Source organism: Scophthalmus maximus, chromosome 20 (assembly GCF_022379125.1).
Source record: "Scophthalmus maximus strain ysfricsl-2021 chromosome 20, ASM2237912v1, whole genome shotgun sequence".
NCBI lineage: Eukaryota > Metazoa > Chordata > Actinopteri > Pleuronectiformes > Scophthalmidae > Scophthalmus > Scophthalmus maximus.
The window spans coordinates 8,401,282-8,420,000 of NC_061534.1; the positions used below are offsets into that span (position 1 = coordinate 8,401,282).

The following is an 18,719-nucleotide window of genomic DNA, read 5'->3' on the forward strand; positions in this document are numbered from 1 at the left end:
CCAGTGGCTCTTTCGTTTATTTCATTTAGCATATTTTAATAGCATGAAGCAGCAACCTCAATACATTTCAGTAAATATCATGTTAATACTGTGCATTTAATTAAAGTGCTTTTTGAGTTAATACAATCATGTAAACTTTCATACAATCCGATACAAGAGCAGGAGACGTTATCTACATAACCATGGCTCATATCAACAGCAAAATGAGGCTCTTCTTTATACTGGATTTTTGCTATGAAATAGAATAATTCAGTCATTCAAGCAACATTATACGTTATCAAGTTATTTCATCAAAACATAATTTTGTGCTCAACATGAAAATAATCATAACAAACACACAAGATTGTTTCAAAGTCAGACATGTAAATATTATAGAAAAGTGTCAAAAATATTACTAAATAGTTAGAAAAAGGAATCTTTGTAGTCAGTGAATTCTGAACGGAAGGCTTTTGGTTGAAACTGCTACAGTTTCTGCTAAATCCCACAATGCATCAACGAATTTTGATTATTAGATTTATGCATTTAGGAACAGCAACCGTCCGATCACCCACTCACCATGTGGAACAGCCTCTATTCTTTTACAAAATATATTTCGGTGTTTATCATCATCAATTTTCCAGGCTGATGAACTTGAACTCTGTTCAAACCTCTGATGCAAATCCTAAACTTTTACTCCAGTTACCGCTCAGAATATAACCCACAGGTATTTTAAAGTGGTGTTTTTGTTGTGGAACCATTGTGAATCGGGTCCACAACAATTAGGCGTAGCAGTACTGAAAGTTTCAGACATCAATGCACCTAGACAGCCTTCTTCAGAGAGGCTAGGGACATCAGGATACTCGGTTTCTCTTCTATGACACGCACAATTAAGTCGTCGATGTAATGTTCCAGCTCTGATATCTTTTTGTCTTTCGCAGACAGCTGGTTCTCCTGTTTCAGCACCAGAGAAATGAGTTCCTGTTGAGTCAGCTGGGAGTACGGTCCTTTCAGCCCACTGTCATTTACCTGCAAGATAATGTAGAACAGGGAGAATGTGTGTGTATAAAAACAAATATGACACAAAACCCACAATGAAAGTTTCAGATGTTGATCCTATTTGATTAACCAGATGAACACAAATATTCCCTAATTTCTTTTCATAAAATACCTTTGTTTTATCTTGAACTTCACTGAGAATTGCTGTGGATTTGTTATATTTCCCCCCTTGGACAATAGAGACAGACTGTTGTTCTGGAGGATTAAGTGGTTTTACAGGCTGAAGCCTGCAAAGACAAACAAAGAAGAACAAAGAAAAACATGGGCAGTGGCTGGATGATAGTGAAAAGAAATGGAGTATTGATGTGGAGGTTTGCGAGATATATAATTTCCTATAACATCAAAGAGTATCTAGTCAAACAGAGTATGGCTGTTGTTAATGCTGCAAGCTAATCCATCCACTATCAGACAACTCAATTAATAATACAAGCAAAGGCTAATGATGGAGGATTATAAATGATAAAAGATAAATAAGGATGAATCATAGATGATTACATCTGCAATGTGCGGCACAATGATTTTCTTCTTTTAATGAGACAGTAGAGCATGTGCAGCTAGTGGTGTGTGTGATCTATAATGCAAGATGGAGATGGACGAGTTGCGTAACCATTCTTTTGCCTTGTTGTTGAGGAACCGATCTGCCTCACCTGCGTGACGCTGGAGGAGGCCCTTCCTTCCTCACACCTGCCGCCTCTGCAGTGCTCTGTGCTCTCACAGGCTTGACGGGAACAGAGATAATGACTTCTGACTGTGGGACACACGCTTGGTTTGCAACTTTATCAGGCACAGCCTCACCAGTTGCATCCGTAGCGTGGCCTCCGTCTGCGTTTTGTTGAGCTAAAGTGCTGGATGTGGCAGCTGTCCTTGCAGGAGGTGGAGGAGCACGGGACATTTTTGAGGATTTGAGTTTAGCTTCAGCGGCGGCATCTTCATCAGCAGTTTGGGACAAAGCTGGAGGCCAGTGCATTGAACCAATATTGCCAGGGGTTGTCGTCTCATCTTGGGTTGTGAGCTCATCTTCCTCGTCTTCAAATGGATTCAAGCTATAAACAACAGGGGCTTGTTTTGTCTCTGAGCAACCTCCTTCGGAAACGTTGGCACCGGAAGACGGGACTCCTTTGGGTTTAGCTGATGGCTCTTCTTCCAGCGAACAAGGTCTAGATGGTGCAGGGCGTTTACTGTGTTTGGCTACACTTGCTGTTCCTCTGATGGTACCACTTTGCATCGAGCTCTGGGGGTTCTTTGCATCTGTGCAAGACTGACTCAGAGGAGCGATCAACTGTACTGAACGCTGAGCTAGAACACTGGCCGTTTTGGCGTCTTTGTCATTACTCTGCTCGTTAATTTGTGTCGCACGTGGTTTAGATGCATCCTCTTCCCTCTGGCTCTCTGCTGTATTGCTTCCTGGAGGCTGAGGAGCTGGTCGCTTCTCCCGTAGAGGACTGATTAGGTCCCTTTTATCAGGGTAGAGGGTCTTGCTTCCCGCCGATGACACGGCAGATTGACATCTGGAAAAGAGACAGGCTGAATTATGTTTCTGCATAGGTAACAGTAATACCTAAAAAAAAATCTCACAGGGAAGTCAAACAAAAGTCTTGTGGAAAACCACAAGAGTACAAAGAAAAATGCAACAGAAGATAAGTATCCTCATTTGAAAAAGCAGTTGTGCAAAGGAAATGTAATATGTCAAAATATACAGTGTGGATGAAATAAAAAATGTAAAATGCGGAGCAAAACTTATCCAGAGATTTCCAGAGAAATTACCCTCCACCACTGTCAAACTAAGAGTAATTACCCAAAGTTTCGAGTCATCTCCCTGTTCATTCGACACCCGGTTTAATGAGCTGAGCCCGAGCTCCCGATCTCGGTTGACAGACGAAACACATCCTTGTCAACTCACATACTGTGTGTGTGTGTCTGCAGGTCTGCACACTCACACCAACTCTAACGCAGACCTATGCAACTTTCATGATGGTGTCAGCTTTAGTTTGCATTTAAATGAGAACTTCACTGAACATCACCGACTGTAAAACAGGGGGAGAACGTCACTGCCAGATCAGTGTAGAACAGTGAGTCCATCAAAAAGATTGACACCAAATTTTCTTCTTTTCATCTTTCTTAGCCACAGCTTTACGGATGGCAATGTGGGTTTGTCATCCAGCCGCCACTTTGGGTCCAGACTGAAATATCTCAACAACCATCTCATGGATTGCAAAGAAATTTAGTATTGACGTGATTGTTAGCATATAGCTCAAAGCATCACCATGCAAGGCCTCAAATTCTAATGTTCCACATATTTGTTTGGGTATTAAAAAATTATGTTTGGGATACATGAAGCGTAAGATGGCTTGAACTAACCTTTGTTGGACATTTGTCTCTTTGGAAGTGCGGCCGTCGGCACCAGAATCGGGAATGTCTTCAAAGGGATTGTTTGAAAAGGTTTCATCGAAGGGATTGGTAGAGGCGACTTCTGCGGGGCTCTCCACAGCTAATCTGGATTTCTTCCTGGCAGTTTTGTGTCCATCTTTTGCTTCATTTTCTCTTTTCTTCCGCTCTTCTGCATCCGTTAACTGGTCGTCCTCCTGCTTCCTGCCCTCTTCCTCTTTTTTCTCCGCCCTTCTCATTCTCTCCTCCTCCTCCTCCAGCCTTCGTACTTTCTCTTCTTCTTCAATCCTCTTCTTTTCTTGTTCCTCTCGTCTCATCTTTTCCTCTGCCAATCTTGCCACTTCTTCCTTTTCCCTTTTGGCCTTTTCTTCCTCTTCTCTCCTTTCCTCCTCACGCTGTCTTCTCTCTTGTTCCTCCAGTCTTCTCTTTTCCTCTACCAGTCTCTCATATTCTTCCTTTTCCCTCCTAACCCTATCCTCTTCCTCTTCCCTAATCCTCTCGTCTTCCTCCCTTTGCCTTTTTTCTTCTTCCTCAATTCTCCTCCTTTCCTGTTCCTCATGTCTCCTCTTTTCCTCACACTCTTCATTTTCCCTCCTAACCCTCTCAGCTTCCTGTTCTTTCCCCTTCCTCCCTTCCTCCACCCTAATGCTCTCTGCTTCCTGTTCTTTCCTCTTCCTCTCTTCCTCCACCCTAATGCTCTCTGCTACCTGTTGTTTCCTCTTCCTCTCTTCCTCCACCCTAATGCTCTCTGCTTCCTGTTCTTTCCTCTTCCTCTCTTCTTCCACCCTAACCCTCTCAGCTTCTTGTTCTTTCCTCTTCCTCTCTTCTTCCACCCTAATCCTCTCTGCTTCCTGTTCTTTCCTCTTCCTCTCTTCCTCCACCCTAATGCTCTCTGCTTCCTGTTCTTTCCTCTTCCTCTCTTCCTCCACCCTAATCCTCTCTGCTTCCTGTTCTTTCCTCTTCCTCTCTTCTTCCACCCTAACCCTCTCAGCTTCTTGTTCTTTCCTCTTCCTCTCTTCTTCCACCCTAATCCTCTCTGCTTCCTGTTCTTTCCTCTTCCTCTCTTCTTCCACCCTAACCCTCTCAGCTTCTTGTTCTTTCCTCTTCCTCTCTTCTTCCACCCTAATCCTCTCTGCTTCCTGTTCTTTCCTCTTCCTCTCTTCCTCCACCCTAATGCTCTCTGCTTCCTGTTCTTTCCTCTTCCTCTCTTCCTCCACCCTAATCCTCTCTGCTTCCTGTTCTTTCCTCTTCCTCTCTTCCTCCACCCTAATGCTCTCTGCTTCCTGTTCTTTCCTCTTCCTCTCTTCCTCCACCCTAATGCTCTCTGCTTCCTGTTCTTTCCTCTTCATCTCTTCCTCCACCCTAATGCTCTCTGCTTCCTGTTCTTTCCTCTTCCTCTCTTCCTCCACCCTAATGCTCTCTGCTTCCGGTTCTTTCCTCTTCATCTCTTCCTCCACCCCAATCCTCTCTGCTCCCTGTTCTTTCCTCTTCCTCTCTTCCTCCACCCTAACCCTCTCTGCTTCCTGTTCTTTCCTCTTCCTCTCTTCCTCCACCCTAATCCTTTCCTCTTCCTCCTTTTTAATTTTCTCTTCAGTCTCAATCCTTTCCCTTTCTTTCTCCTCTAGTTTCCTCCTGTCCTCTATCAACCTCTCATATTCTTCCTTTTCCTTTCTAGCCCTCTCATCTTCCTCCTGTGTTCTCTTCTCCTCTTTCCTAATCCCTTCCTCCTCCTCCCCCTGTCTCCTTTCTAGTTCCTCAAGTCTCCTATTTGTCTCTTGCTCTTGTTTTTTAATTAATTCTTCTTCCTCTTTTCTCCTCCTCTCTTTCTGAGCCCTCTCTTCTTCCTTTGTCACTTTCTCTTCTTCAATTCTCCTTTCTTCTTCCCTTCTCCTATTTTCCTCTGCTAATTTACGCTCTTCCTCTCGCCTCCTCCTGTCTTCTTGAGCCTTTTCGTCTTCAATCCTTTCTGCTTCCTCTCTTTGCCTTTGTTCTTCCTCCTCAATTCTCTTTGTTTCTTGTTCCTCTAGTCTCTTTTCCTCTGCTAATCTTTTACACTCTTGTTCCTCTCTCCTAACCCTCTCATCTTCCTCTAGTCTCTTCCTCTCCTCCTCCCGTCTGACTCTCTCTTCTTCTTCCTCTTGCCTCCTCTTCTCCTCAGCCAACCTCTCAAGGGCTTCTTCTTGCTCCGCTTCTCTCCTTCTCTCCTCCTCCATCCTTACCCTCTCCTCTTCCTCAAGTCTCTTCCTCTTTTCTTCCCTCCAAATTCTTTCCTCTTCCTCCTTTCTAACTTTCTTGTCTTCTTCCGCCTCGATCCTTTGTCTTTCTTCTTCCTCTTGTCTCCTCTTCTCAGCAGCCATCCTCTCAAGCACTTCTTCTTGCTTCCTCAACCTCTCCTCTTCTTTTCTCCTTCTCTCCTCCTCCATCCTATTCATTTCCTCTTCCCCCCTTCTAAGTTCATCCACATCCTCCGTTATATTTTCTACTTCAGCTGTCTCCTCCTCCTCCTCCTCCTCCTCCTCCTCCTCCGTCCAGGGTGAATATTGCCTCACTGCCCTAAGTGAATCCACGGATGGTGGGGAGCTTTCGGGGACATCTTCCATGGATCCATGGCCTGAACTGGCCAGACTGAAGTTTGATCCGACGCGAGAGGTCCGAACCTGCGGCTCTTCGCAGTAGACATGACTGCCATTGATGCACACTTTACTCTGCTCTACATGTTTTTGGTGGCCAGCGGAGGAATCTTTAGTGTCTGAGCTGCCGGAGCGTTTATGTATCATGAACTTGAACTTCTTTTTACCTGGAAGGACATAAAAAACAACAACATACATTTAATTACAAAGAAGACAAACGTGCATAAAAAGTACAGTTAGAGTAAATAAAAAAACGGTGTCTTCTGACCCTCGGAGGAATCCACATTCAGACCGGATGATTGGCTGCCACCCAGTGAGGAGCTCTTCGCAGGCAGAACCGACATGGACTGAGACATGTTCCTCTGCAGGTTGGACTTGTGAGAAAATAAAGACTTCATTTTGTGCTTCTTCTTCTTCTCATCCTTCCCTGCGACTACCTCCCCATGCCCGTTTGCCTCCTCCTCGCTGTCCGTCAGGACCTGAGAGAAGGGTGGCACCACGCTAGACGCAGTGTCCGATTCCTTTTTCTTGCCACGAACTTTGTCCTTGAACTTGCCCAAGCGAGACCGGGATTTTCCAGCCGCAGAGAGATCAAACATGCTGGCGGTCATGTTGTTTCTCATGAAGTGGATTTCCACAAGCACCTCTCCTCTGTCTTTGTCTGGCTTGCCAGTCTTGTCCAGTAACTTAAACCATCTGTTGAAGAGAGACATGCTATTAGAATGGCGCCCATTTTTTTATCAAAGACATGTTAAAAAACACGATATCTCCAAATGTCAGATTTTCTCCGACATGATGCTTTAAGACAAGAACACAAACTTTGCACAAAAGTATGTTGTGTAAAGTATGTTAGTGTTCAGTCCTCGTCGGTTTCTTTGTGGAAACTATGATCAATCCTGTGGCAAATGGAAAGTGACTCCGCACTGACTTAAATATTTTTGGAAAGTCTGTGATGATTCAAGCACACCCAGCAAACTTACCATGAAGGAAAGTTTTCTTTTCTTTCAATAATACTTCACTGTCCTTGGCAGCCACTAATGTGGAGAATTTATGAATGCTTGTACTGTGTAACCCATTTTTTTGGATCAGTAATTTAAAGCCTTTATAAACGTAATCCCTTTTTTCCCTTTACATGCTTCTCAATTCTTAATAAAAAGGGCTCTTTGAATCTAAATGTGTCAAAATGCAAAATTTGCTGTTCTCCTGCACCTGTGTCGTCGTCCAGTACTGACCATCGGGTCTCAAAATGAGCAGGATCATTTCAACAGAACAACTAAAAAAGGAACAGTCAGCGTAAAAAGTGCCTATCAGGCAGAAATCTGAGGTCAGCTCAGCACTGAACAAACAACTCCAACTGAAATCTGAATTCCTGAGGAAATGAGGAAGGGGCTGTCCCTCTCCCTCTCTCTCCGTGTGTGTGTGTGTGTGTGTGTGTGTGTGTGTGTGTGTGTGTGTGTGTGTGTGTGTGTGTGTGTGTGTGTGTGTGTGTGTGTGTGTGTGTGTGTGTGTGTGTGTCAACATATTTCCGTCTTGTGGCAGTGGCTCATCATCTTTCTTAAAAACAAAACACAAAGGTAAGCTCACAAATGTGGTTTTAAAAACAGAAGAATAAAAGGAGCATTACATTTTTTATGTATATTTCTATGTGTGCCATAAACAGTCATTTTAAAGTTTACATTACACCTCACCCTGAGATGCCAGTGATATATAAAGACCCAGCTGAATACAGTGTGTTCCTCTGACTGGTCCTGAATCAGATACGTCGAGGTTCACCCTCCTCCTCCTCCTCTCTCAGGAATGCTTCAGATGTGCAGCACAGACAAACTAAAAGGAGGGAAGCTTTTTTCCCCTGGAATTTGGGAAGCGGGTGAGACCGCTGTCACAGCTCCCCTGGCCCTCTACTGCTGATGAGTAATGGGATGGGATTTGTTTATAGGTGTCAGGCCTTGATAGACATGATACCTATTCCACTAAATTGATAATGCTTTTTATTTATCATTCAAATGTACACTATTCTGCAGCAGTTATGTTCTTATTTCCACACAGTGACATATGCAGCCCAAACGTTTGATCATCTAATCCTTTTGTGGTATTATAACAAGATTTACTGTCAAAGTAGAATATTTTTACAGTCCCACTCAATCCAAATACTATTTCAGAAAGGGGAAGCTGATAGTAAACAGAATCGTTTGGTAACGATAGGATAAACTAACCCGCATATGTCAAGTTTTTGTTTTATGCTGTTTATTGTTTTTTTATCAAGTTTGTTCAACTTAAAGTTGACTAGTTAGGGCAATTGATAACTTTAATTTGAAAAACTTAATTAATTTGTATGTTACCAATTTAAGTCATTCTTTTAGGTTGGTGAACAGTTTCCAGAAGCGTTGACAACCACTGTACTTCCCTGATCGCTACAGAATCAGCAAACACGAACACATCACACACATGTCAAAAAGAGAAGAAGCTACTTCAGTTAAATCAGAGGGGAAGTTGCGTAAGTGTTTAGGCGTACGCTGGTCGGAATGGTGCGCAGTGTGTAGCAGGAGGAATTATGATGATGATGATGAAGACCTAAAACTCAATAATCTCATTCTCATAATAACTTGTGTAGCCCGGCTCCACAGACCCAGACCCCGAAGAGGACAATGCATGACTCAACATTTTGTAAATGTTTTCTACCCTCTGCACAAACACATCCTTCCTTGTGAAGCCTGAACTGCTGATAAGACAATGCCCCGAGTGGCTCGAAGCCTTTTCTTATCACAAAAACACAGCTGCATGTGTGGGAGAACAGCTGAGTGAGTAAAGCAACTCAACGGCGATAATGTTCAAGGACGGAAAGTGTCCGGGCTTATAGTATCAGTCCACAACCATGAGCCATAGAAGGCAAAATGAACCGCTCTACAAAGGAACTGAAGGGAAACCGAAAAGACATCCCCTTTACTATGGGTGTAACAAACTACTGGTTGAACCTTTCAAACATCACGATACATGCTAGAGCACATTGTGATACTATGGAAGCTATCAGAGACTTTCCATACTGCAGCTTTCTAAATATTGTTTCATTAAAATGCTTTTAAAAGGTGCTATAAGCTATTTTTGGGGGGAATCCACGCTTTGTGGCACAGGTACCCTTAGGTCTGACCAGCGATGTTGCCAGATTTGGGGAATTTAAGGAGGTATTGGCATTCAGTTTGTCAATCGCACCGCTAATGTGGGTATGCCCTTGTACTGTCGCTGATTGTGTCAAAATTAGACGAATGTGAAAATGTCTTTTCACAGACTTGTAAACACAGGTAAGAAGAACCTTGAAGTGCTCAGAAAATGTACCCTGAGCCTCTTCAACTCCATGACAACTGGGGAAAAATAACTGTCAGTGACCACCATCAAAATCCAAACATTAAACTACTTATCAAACAGATGTACTAATGCAAGCCCGACAGTGTTAAAAACATCTACCAAGATTGGACTGTTGAGTGAATACTAATAATAATAGTATTGCCTTCTGTTGCTTTTGAGAAAACTAGGTTGCGTAATTGCTTTGCAGAATTGGCAAACACTATGCACCTCAAACAGTCGAGCTGGTGTTCTTCATTTGAAGACCTGTTTGTCTGTCGGCAGACAGTAAGGCCTCTCAGCCGTTGCCTCCAGTAAAATTGACCTTGCTGGACTGTCCCTGATGCCACCACTGTTTGTTTATCGTAGATAAAAACTGTCTGGAATGTGAGGCCAAAGCTGGATTTGAACCTCAGGAGGTGCATTTCACCAAGCTCACAGAAAGATCAACAGAGCATTGGCTCAACACCAGCTAAAGCACGTTTGCTGACAACAACAAAAAATATCAGAGTAAGAAATCCTTTTAAAACCCTGTCAACAAACAGCAGCGATGAGGGGAAACGGATATCTGATTTTTGAATGACAGCTGCCAAAAAAAGGGGTTAAATGGGATCAGAGATGCACACATCACGAAACCCAAAACCATGCACGTTTAATAATGCAGCATACTGCTAGGTGACGTGCAGCTTAACCTGCTTTCTTCTAAGCATTGCTCTCGATTCTAATTTAACTGAGGGAGTGTTCTCTAGGACAGTCGCTTCCCAGCAAGCAAAAGTAAGCAAGTGTGCGTGTGTGTGTGTGTGTGTATTTAGACAAACAGGCTGTTATGCAGTCTTCTTATGTATTATACCAGTCACATGGCGGTGGACTAAAATACCTTAGCATTACAAAAGTTTTCCACTCTCACTGAACTACAAACTGTGACAGGATGGTTAAGCTTCCATTTAAATCTTGAAAAACAAAAACACAAAAAGGATGACTAGGATGCTTCATTTGGGCACAGAGAGGTGAAGTTTGGGTGTCGGGAGAGATCTCTCGGTTGTCGTCAAGTTCAGTGAGTGAAAGAGTGAATCTTGTGGCTCACTCCACTCGCCTGAGTTAGTAATGCTGATTGGCATCCTCGAAGGCTGCAGCCGTGGGAACAAATCCCTTAAGCCGCGGTGGAGCGAGTGGGCAACATTCATAAGTCAAACCCACCAGAGCGGTTCTGTGTAGTGATGCATGTCCCAGTGTGTGTGAGTGAGTGAGTGAGTGAGTGAGTGCTTACCTAACCTCAGTTCACGTTCATTAGACCACCCAAATTCACAGATATTACTAATGCTGCATGATTTCATTTTTAAAAGAATCAGAACTCCCCAAAAAAAAAATCATAGTTTATATAATTATTAGGGATTTAATAGGACTGATGGTTTTGTCCTGCAATGCCACAAAGTCTTGTTTGACTAACAGAACCAGCGACCAGGAATTGTTGTCCCTCGCGACGCAGATGAAAATCAGTTACTCAGTTTGTTTGAAACATCCCATTATTTACAACTGTATACATTCAGCAAAAAGAAAAGAAGTAATATATGCCTTATACTGAGGTGTTGCATGTGCTTAAAAAACTGTGGGGGCAAAGAAATCTGTCTAGACATACTTGTAAGAGCCAAGTTACGCTGCGACATGTTCATGGTCATGCTTAGATTAGAATGAGTGCAGTTTATATCTTGTTTAGTCTTCTTCAAAAGACAGTGAGTTATCTTAAAGGAAAAAATATCATTCTTCCTTTTTTCATCAATGTCTTCGGGGGGGTCAGAGGTCAGCCCTTTAGATTTAAGTTAAGGAGGATATGATGTTTTTTTTTAAACCACAAGGGACAAGCTCAAAGTTTGTTATTTTATTGTTATGTTATTTGTTTGGTAAAAGTTTAGCTGAACTGGATTAGTTGAACTTTGTCTGCAAATTACTGTTTCCAGCTTATTGTATAGGAATTTTATGTGGTTCTCTTAACTCTGCTGGTTGGACAAAACAAGACAATTCTGTGCATTGGGGAGAGTTGTGATGGACAGTTTAGATTTTTATGCTTTCTTATTCACCATGGCAACCACCCGGCAACGGACTAATTCGAATCACCACCACCTTTACCTTGCCATATTGCTACTCATATATTTAAGTAAGGGATCTAAAGCTTTTTTCACATCGTGGTCCTTCCAGCAGCGGCGTGCACTCACTCGCTCTTGTTGCGGGCCCTGTCCTCGCCGAGCTGCTGCAGGTTGATGACCGCCTGTCCCAGCAGCTTGTCCGGACCCACCAGGGCCCGGTGCAGGACGTGGACACGCAGCGTGCCGCGCTCCCCTCCCGCGCCCTGCAGGAGCGGCGGCAGGTCGAAGGCGGCCTCCTCCCTCCACACCGGCGCCACGCTCTTCTCCACCACCGAGGTCTGGTACTTCTCCCTGCCCACCTGCATGAGCGCGTACGCATCGTTCGTGCCGCCTTTCCCCTTCACCCTGAGGCCCCTGGCTTGGAGCACCGTGACCTGCGCGCTCGTGGGACACCACTGCTGATCCGTCAGGGACATGCCGACGACGACTTGCTGCTGGATTGTCCGCAGGGAAAAGAACAAAAATCAAGTCCTGGCGACAGAACCCCGTGGCGTCTACCATCGGTTCACCGTCACACTGGTCGCAGTCAACTTGCTTGAAGTTGAGGAAACAGCTGATGGGGCGTGGTTACACCGAGAGCGCGCGCCGTGGATCAGACAAGACACGCCCACAGACTTGACCCCGCGCACTGACACCACAACAGCCACCTCGTGGAGCCAACAGGCCACCACCTGATGCTGGTGGACACCTGCCAGACTGCATCAGCATCCTCACACCTCAGCTGCATTCAACTGTTACTGCTTCCTTGTTTCACTGTGTTTTCTTTAAAGCCAAACGTTTTGTATTTCTAGACAATATAATAATCAGCAGTCCATGTGCCAGCTACTCATCCCTCATGTGGTCTGAAAACACGAGATGTCTCCGCTCTGGTAACTCAAAGTGCAGCTTGGAGAGAGAGGCCGTGATACCTGCCAAGCCTGTGACAGCTGATAGGATTCTCACAGTTGGATTCAGTTTTACATGCAGTTTAAATCTTTATCAGGCCACAGGTCTCCATGGCTTTTCTTAGACCATTAAAGGACTGCTGACATTTCTAGAGTTGATTCCTTTGTTGCTCAATGCATATAAGTGCTAATGATCTCCACGAGCCTGCGTGGGATGATGTGGGTGTGGAGTATTCTAGACACGTCATATACGGCAGTCTGTACATCCATTTGAATGTTTGCCATAGGGTAAATTGTTCTTGTGTCATAATATGAAAGATGGTTCATGCCTGAACTCTGACTCCTGCTGTTTGAAAAGGGAACAGAATTAATAGAATTTCTGGACAGGTTACTTTAAACCTCAAAATCTCCTAATAAAGATTATCTAACAACCTGAGACAAACTGACATCATTCAAATCTGAACCTGAAATCATTGCTGACATTAAGCACGGGGTCTGAAAACGTATGACTTCATTTTCATGATGCCCAACAAAGATTAAAGCTAAAGACGCATATAGAGCCTTGAGCCAATTAGCAAAGTGACGCACAAAGCGTTGCCACTGCCAAAGTGTCTGTCTGACTGTAATTTAACAACTGTAGTAGATTGGCAGCTTTCGAAATGTGTCTGTGCACCTGGTAGGGACTGAATTTGATAAAAGTTTTTATTTTTTACACAAAGTAAAAAAAACTAAAAAAAAACTAAATGCGTTTATGATCAGTTATTTTATCTATACAGCATCATGATACACACCCTCGGGGAAGATGAGGATGGGCTGTTTGGTTATTTTGCTTGATGGCAGCCATACTGTATTTCCTAGTGGAATATTATTGGGTTAATTGTTAGTCCAACTACTAATACCATGAACCACATTTGGTATTTGGTGAGTAAAGTAATAAAACATTCGGGGAAATGAGCAGTAACAAATTAATCAATTTAAATACGCTTTTCAAAGCTACATAATAATGTCTTTACAGTATGTGCCCGGCCGGTTCCTTCATGAAACTCACTGGTTATCATTAGCCGTAATACTTATCCAAATAATCATCCCTTATTGATTATTGTCTGTTCAGCAGTAGGACTGGTTTTAATGTAATGGGAGCTTAAGAGCAGCAACACTTGAGACGATGCAGTGTTACCTTTTGGCCACTAGGTGTCTGTCTTTGACTTCTCATCTGTCAAACCAGATGTGATGCGAGGATTTGACCATGGCTCACTGGATCATTCCCATCAACCCTCCGTGTGCCTGGCCAATCTGAGAAACTCGAGTCAATCTCAAAAATCAACACCTCCACTCAGCTTTAATGCCATAAAAGTGTGCAGCTGAGAAACCAACACACAAAAAATACAGAAACAGTCAACAAATTCAACCCTCCACCCTTTGACTGACTGACTCACCGTGTTGATGGACCGGACCTACTGTGCCACCTAGACCTAGAAAGAGGAAATTTAAAAAAAAACATTGCCTGGTGTGTTCACTAAATAAAACACCACAATGACACCACTGTCAGCCACTTCAGACTGATGTGCTCCAGGGGTTCAAACAAGGACTCATCCTGAGCCCTGATAACTAATTCCAAGGGTGGGACAACAGCTGTGTTCAAGTGTCCTACAACATTCAGGAAAGTGAAAAAAAAAAGAAAAACATTTTTGCAAAAATGTCCCAAAATAAAACATCCAAAAAACTTCATCCCAGGAGTCTGAGCTCTCCACTGAATCTACACCACCTCAAATGGTGGTCCCATTGCTCAAAGCTTGGTTTTCCCAGGGGTCTGTCCCAAAGCCTACGTCCCTGAGGACACAGGGAAAAATGCCCTGTGCGTCAAACAGTCTTTCTGAGCCCAGGGGTCCAATCCAGCAAGGAATTGTTTTTTTGTTTTTTTATCAAGTAAGCAAGATTAACACCGCAAAACACATTTTGTGCCAAATTAACAAATAACTCTAAGGTCCATAATATATTACTACAGTATTTTAGTGAGAGTGTGATATGTTTTCCTCAAAATGTTGTATAATGTATCAATATTGTACATAAACAGAATCAAATAACCTTTTTAGTTCAGCAAAAATATAATAACACAAAGGTCAAAGGGTCACCAAGCTCACCTCAGAGATCAGGTGAAGTGTCCTCATGTAGGGTCTGCGCAAACCAAAAGAGACTTCGAGTACACCAGGCCCGATTATGAAGACAAACAGAAGATCAACCACACAGTGACGGAGACGCCAAGACACCTGCACAGAAGGTTGTCGACAGGAAGTGTAAAGCGAGTCATGGAGACAGCAGAGAACGACGAGGATGCACACAACACTGACAGCCTCAGCCCTCTGGTCTGCGGGACGCCTCTGTGTCTGAGGCAGACGGTGACATGTAAATCAGGAGAAGATCATCTGTGTGGGACAAGGACAGAACAAAATACCAACATCAGATAGAAAAAAGTTAAAACTTTATATGTTCCCATTCAGTTGAATTGTCTAACTCTGTAACTGGTTTGTTTGTTTTTTGCACATCATATTTTGCTGATGGCTTTTGTTTTTAAGCCACATATTATAGAAAAATATTGTTTCTCTATTATCATACTGGCATGTTAGTAATAAATGTTAGGATCCTGGGCTACAGTTTATATTTGACATACTGGAACATTCTGGGTGTCCCTCTGCGAGTGGGCCGAGAGGCCGTCACGCTGAAATTCATCCCCATTTTATTTCTTCAAAATGTCTTCCTCTTTGCATTCACTGGCTTTTTTGCCCTGGCAGCATTAGTTAGAGTTATTATGCCTTTTCAACAATGAGGCAAAGGCTGCTGCTTACAATTGTAAAGTGACAGCAATTCTCCTGGTGTTTAAAACCTGGAGCAACTTATATAAAAGCTGTCAGAAATATACTGTAGCAGCTGAAAGCAAAGAGAGAAAACAATTAGAAGAAAAACATTTATTTGATGAATCCCTGTGTGTGAAACATCTTTGGATAAATTTAGAGATGCTGCAATATTCAGTTCCTTGATTAAGATAGGATAAATGTTTCTTTCAGATTCTTTTTCTGCATTTCATATTTTCATTCATACCACATTTTCCACACAATAATCACATTGTGTCAACCTCCTTCTTGCGGACTTACCTTGTTGAGCAGCCATGCTTGAGTGGACAGGGTCGCTCCTCTTGATGAGGACAACCAGGATGAGGCAGAGTGTCTCTTGGAGAGGCCAAATCCATCTGGGCGCTTCGACAGATTAATGAGATTCTCCCTGATGATGGTGCTGCAGGATATGGAACAGGAGGTTTCTGGTATGGCCCGATAAACAGCATTTATGAACTATGCTGCAGCTAGCCACCAGGGGTGATCAAGATGTTGGCAACAGGTGTCTAATAAGGGTAGTATTGTACTGTGTTTTCAGCACAGACTGTATATAAAAATGGACATTTTCCAGGTGTGGAAAATGAAGCCAATGCGAAAGTGCCCGAAGCATGTATTTTCTGGAATGACCAGCAGGGGGCATTATCACTTGATATACTACGTCAATAATCATTTTCCTGGGGAGTTTATGGTTCAATCACTAGTTGCACTTCTTCAATACAGCATGATGTTCATTCCGTAAATTGTGGGCCTTTTCTTGAGTAAATTAGATGACAAATCAAAGCTGTTACCGTCCAGCGGGTGCTTGGTTGCAGGTGTAGGTGGGCGAGCGGTGGGCGCCTTCGGGTCCTGGCCTTTGTTTACGTTTTACGGGGCGGCCGTATCTGTTGAGGAATGCGTTCGTGAAGAGAGTGAGTACTGTATTTTGTGATGCATTGTTCCTGTGACTTTTATGTAACTTTATTGCCGTTGATTGGACGGCTGTGGTCTTAGTTTTGACTGTGAATCCAGCGCCAATTGAATGAGAGTCGTGACAACGGAAGTCCAAAATGTTTGCACGTCACGTGACTCCTGTGGACTTCAGATAGTTCCCAGAAGTCTTGGCGCGCAATTGGAATCCATTATTCAGAGCGACAGAAACACGATTTTCAGTCAATAAATGTATCGATTTACAATAAAGCAGACCGACATGCCTATGTAGTTTGTCAATGTTTCCTAAAAACCTTAAATTAATCATAAATCATAATCCACTAACATGCTTTAATGCACATTTAGATTTGATTCCGATGTGCTGATAATATACAATCTGATTATTTAAACGTCTTACCCTTCATAAGTGCAACACAGACTTTTCTGCTGCTACTCTAATGCACTGCTGCTCACTTTGAAAGGCTCTATTTTCTGGGAAATTCACTGGTCCATTGGAGTGAACAGAGATGTCGCTACTCTCTCTCTCTCTCTCACGGGCTCTGTGTGAATCGAGCTAACATTAGTCATTAAGCTCACGCTCATTAGCTACATGAAGCTGGCGCGGCAGACAGCGCGTGCCCAGCTGTGTGTGTGAGATTGGTTCTAGTTTAAGCTACCTTATGGGCCTTTTACAAATGCATGTTTATTCTAGCCATTGCTGTTGTGCAATATTGTATGTTGACGCTTTGTTTCCTACATCCTTTGTTAACAAATATATTTTTGTATATTTCTATTGTTGTAGAAATTGTCCTATGATCATTCCATCATTTAATTTCTATATAAACGGAGAAACTAAATCCCTGTGTCAGTTAATCTAAGCAATACACTTAGTTTTTAGCTGTAGTTATACCAATTATATCAAAATTCCCCGCTTCCCAAAACAACCAACCAGACCAGGAATTGAATCAATAACAGCTGGTCAGATACATGTCCCCAAATAAATTATTGATTATAAAAGAAACATACACTATTATGTGCAGTAAAAACCTTTATTTATATATATTTTGCTACAAATTGCAGTATCTTTTAGCATGCATAGTTTCACAGTTAAGACAAGTAAAGTCACAAAGAAGAATTTCCCTTTCGAAGAAGATCTCAACTTCAGAGCATGCATACATACCCATGCTCGTTCATGAAGAGTCAATTATTCAGCTGCCCCAGGAACCGAAGGGCATTTCAAGCAGCCATTTTGAAAATAAAATCCAATGACTCATATTTCTAAAAAACATACTGCATACACTTACTGCACTGAATGAGACTATATTTTTAGAAACGTTCTTTGGCTTTTTTCATTAAGAAGCTAACGTTGCTTCTTTATTAAAAATTATAATGAAAGTCAGAGGGTACAAATAAATGGTAGCAGAGATTGTGCTATGTTCGATTGATTTTGAGGTATTAAAGTTAAATATGAAAATGTTGTACCAAAGTGAAGATCACTTCAGGACTGCTCTGTAGTACCAGTAGACTCACAAAATCCCCCCTAAACAAGTAGTCTACATTTATCAAAGCTCCCTAATAATAATTAAAGCAATAGCAATGTCTGTCTTTCACCTATAGTTTAAAGTTTCTGTTGATCACCTATAACACTGTGAGTTAGGTGTAGATGATCTGTCAAACGTAAAGATTGTTTAAATATATTCTGAGTGTAATACTCAGAATCTTAGAAACTCACTCTACCTAGAGATAATTTGCTTTTAGAAATGTTGCAGTCAAAAGAATCTGGAAACTGTTAATTTTATGCTCACTCAAAATTACACACACACACACACACACACACACACATATATATCACAGTAAGATAGGCATTATGTTATTAAAGTCAGAAGAACTGCATCAGTGCTACATTACACATAATTACAAAACAAACCTTGGCTTGCCTTAAACAGGGTTAAACAGGACATTACCCTCATAAGAAATGTCATTACTAAAGGAAAATAATTATATATATAATTATAATTAACATTATATATAATTTCTTATTAACTTATTTACTTATTTTAAAATGTAAGAAGGGAGATAATCTACAGTTTAGGGTTAAGAGAAACAACAGTGCACAAAACACACAACTTTGACAGGATCACATGAAATATTTCCATATTGCTATATTGTATTTGTGCTTCTCAGCATTATAAAGGAATGTGTTGTATTTGTGGGGCGTTTGCTGGCAAACCGTTGTAGTTGAAAATACTTCTTATATGCTACTGCTATGAACAACAATAGTAAAGTGTCTGAGCTATATTGCTCAAACATCACGTTGCCCATTGGGTCAACAACTACACTAAAGGAAAATATACTTTAAAAAAATCAGTAATGCAACTGTTGATTTTGTTTGCTCTAAGAAACAACAGCAGCATATCATCAACAGTGTTGCTCCTGTGTGCAGTGGTCAGGCATTTGTGCTCAAGCAGGGCAGTTTCAGGGCAGGGTTGATATGTATTTGTTGTCATGTTCACT

At 42.3% G+C, this 18,719-nt stretch overlaps 2 protein-coding genes across 4 annotated transcripts in view; both read right to left on the minus strand.

Annotated features, from left to right (window-relative positions):
* Nucleotides 1-15: 15 nt before the first annotated feature.
* LOC118285084 (trichohyalin) lies at nt 16-12,160 on the minus strand. The gene is made up of 6 exons (XM_035608422.2): nt 11,597-12,160; nt 6,319-6,746; nt 3,394-6,217; nt 1,683-2,543; nt 1,148-1,262; nt 16-1,005 (listed from the first exon to the last, which is right to left on the minus strand). Exons 1-6 carry the CDS (start codon nt 11,941-11,943, stop codon nt 799-801), a joined length of 4,782 nt encoding a protein of 1,593 aa, XP_035464315.2. The 5' UTR covers nt 11,944-12,160; the 3' UTR covers nt 16-798.
* A 5,095-nt stretch (nt 12,161-17,255) lies between these two features.
* LOC118285099 (calcium-binding protein 1) overlaps nt 17,256-18,719 on the minus strand; it is a 14,970-nt gene continuing 13,506 nt past the window's right edge. For all 3 annotated transcript variants that reach the window (XM_035608454.2, XM_035608453.2, XM_035608456.2), the window contains one exon: nt 17,256-18,719. This exon is cut by the window's right edge and continues 131 nt beyond it. The gene's annotated coding sequence lies outside the window, so the exon portion shown is untranslated.

Coding starts and splice junctions, on each gene's coding strand:
- LOC118285084 (XM_035608422.2), bottom strand. CDS start 11,943: ATGTCCCTGACGGATCAGCAGTGGTGTCCCACGAGCGCGCAGGTCACG. Junction 6,747..11,596: donor AGGGCCCGCAACAAGAGCGA/GTGAGTGCACGC, acceptor TCTCTTCAACAG/ATGGTTTAAGTTACTGGACA. Junction 1,263..1,682: donor CCTCCTCCAGCGTCACGCAG/GTGAGGCAGATC, acceptor TTGTCTTTGCAG/GCTTCAGCCTGTAAAACCAC.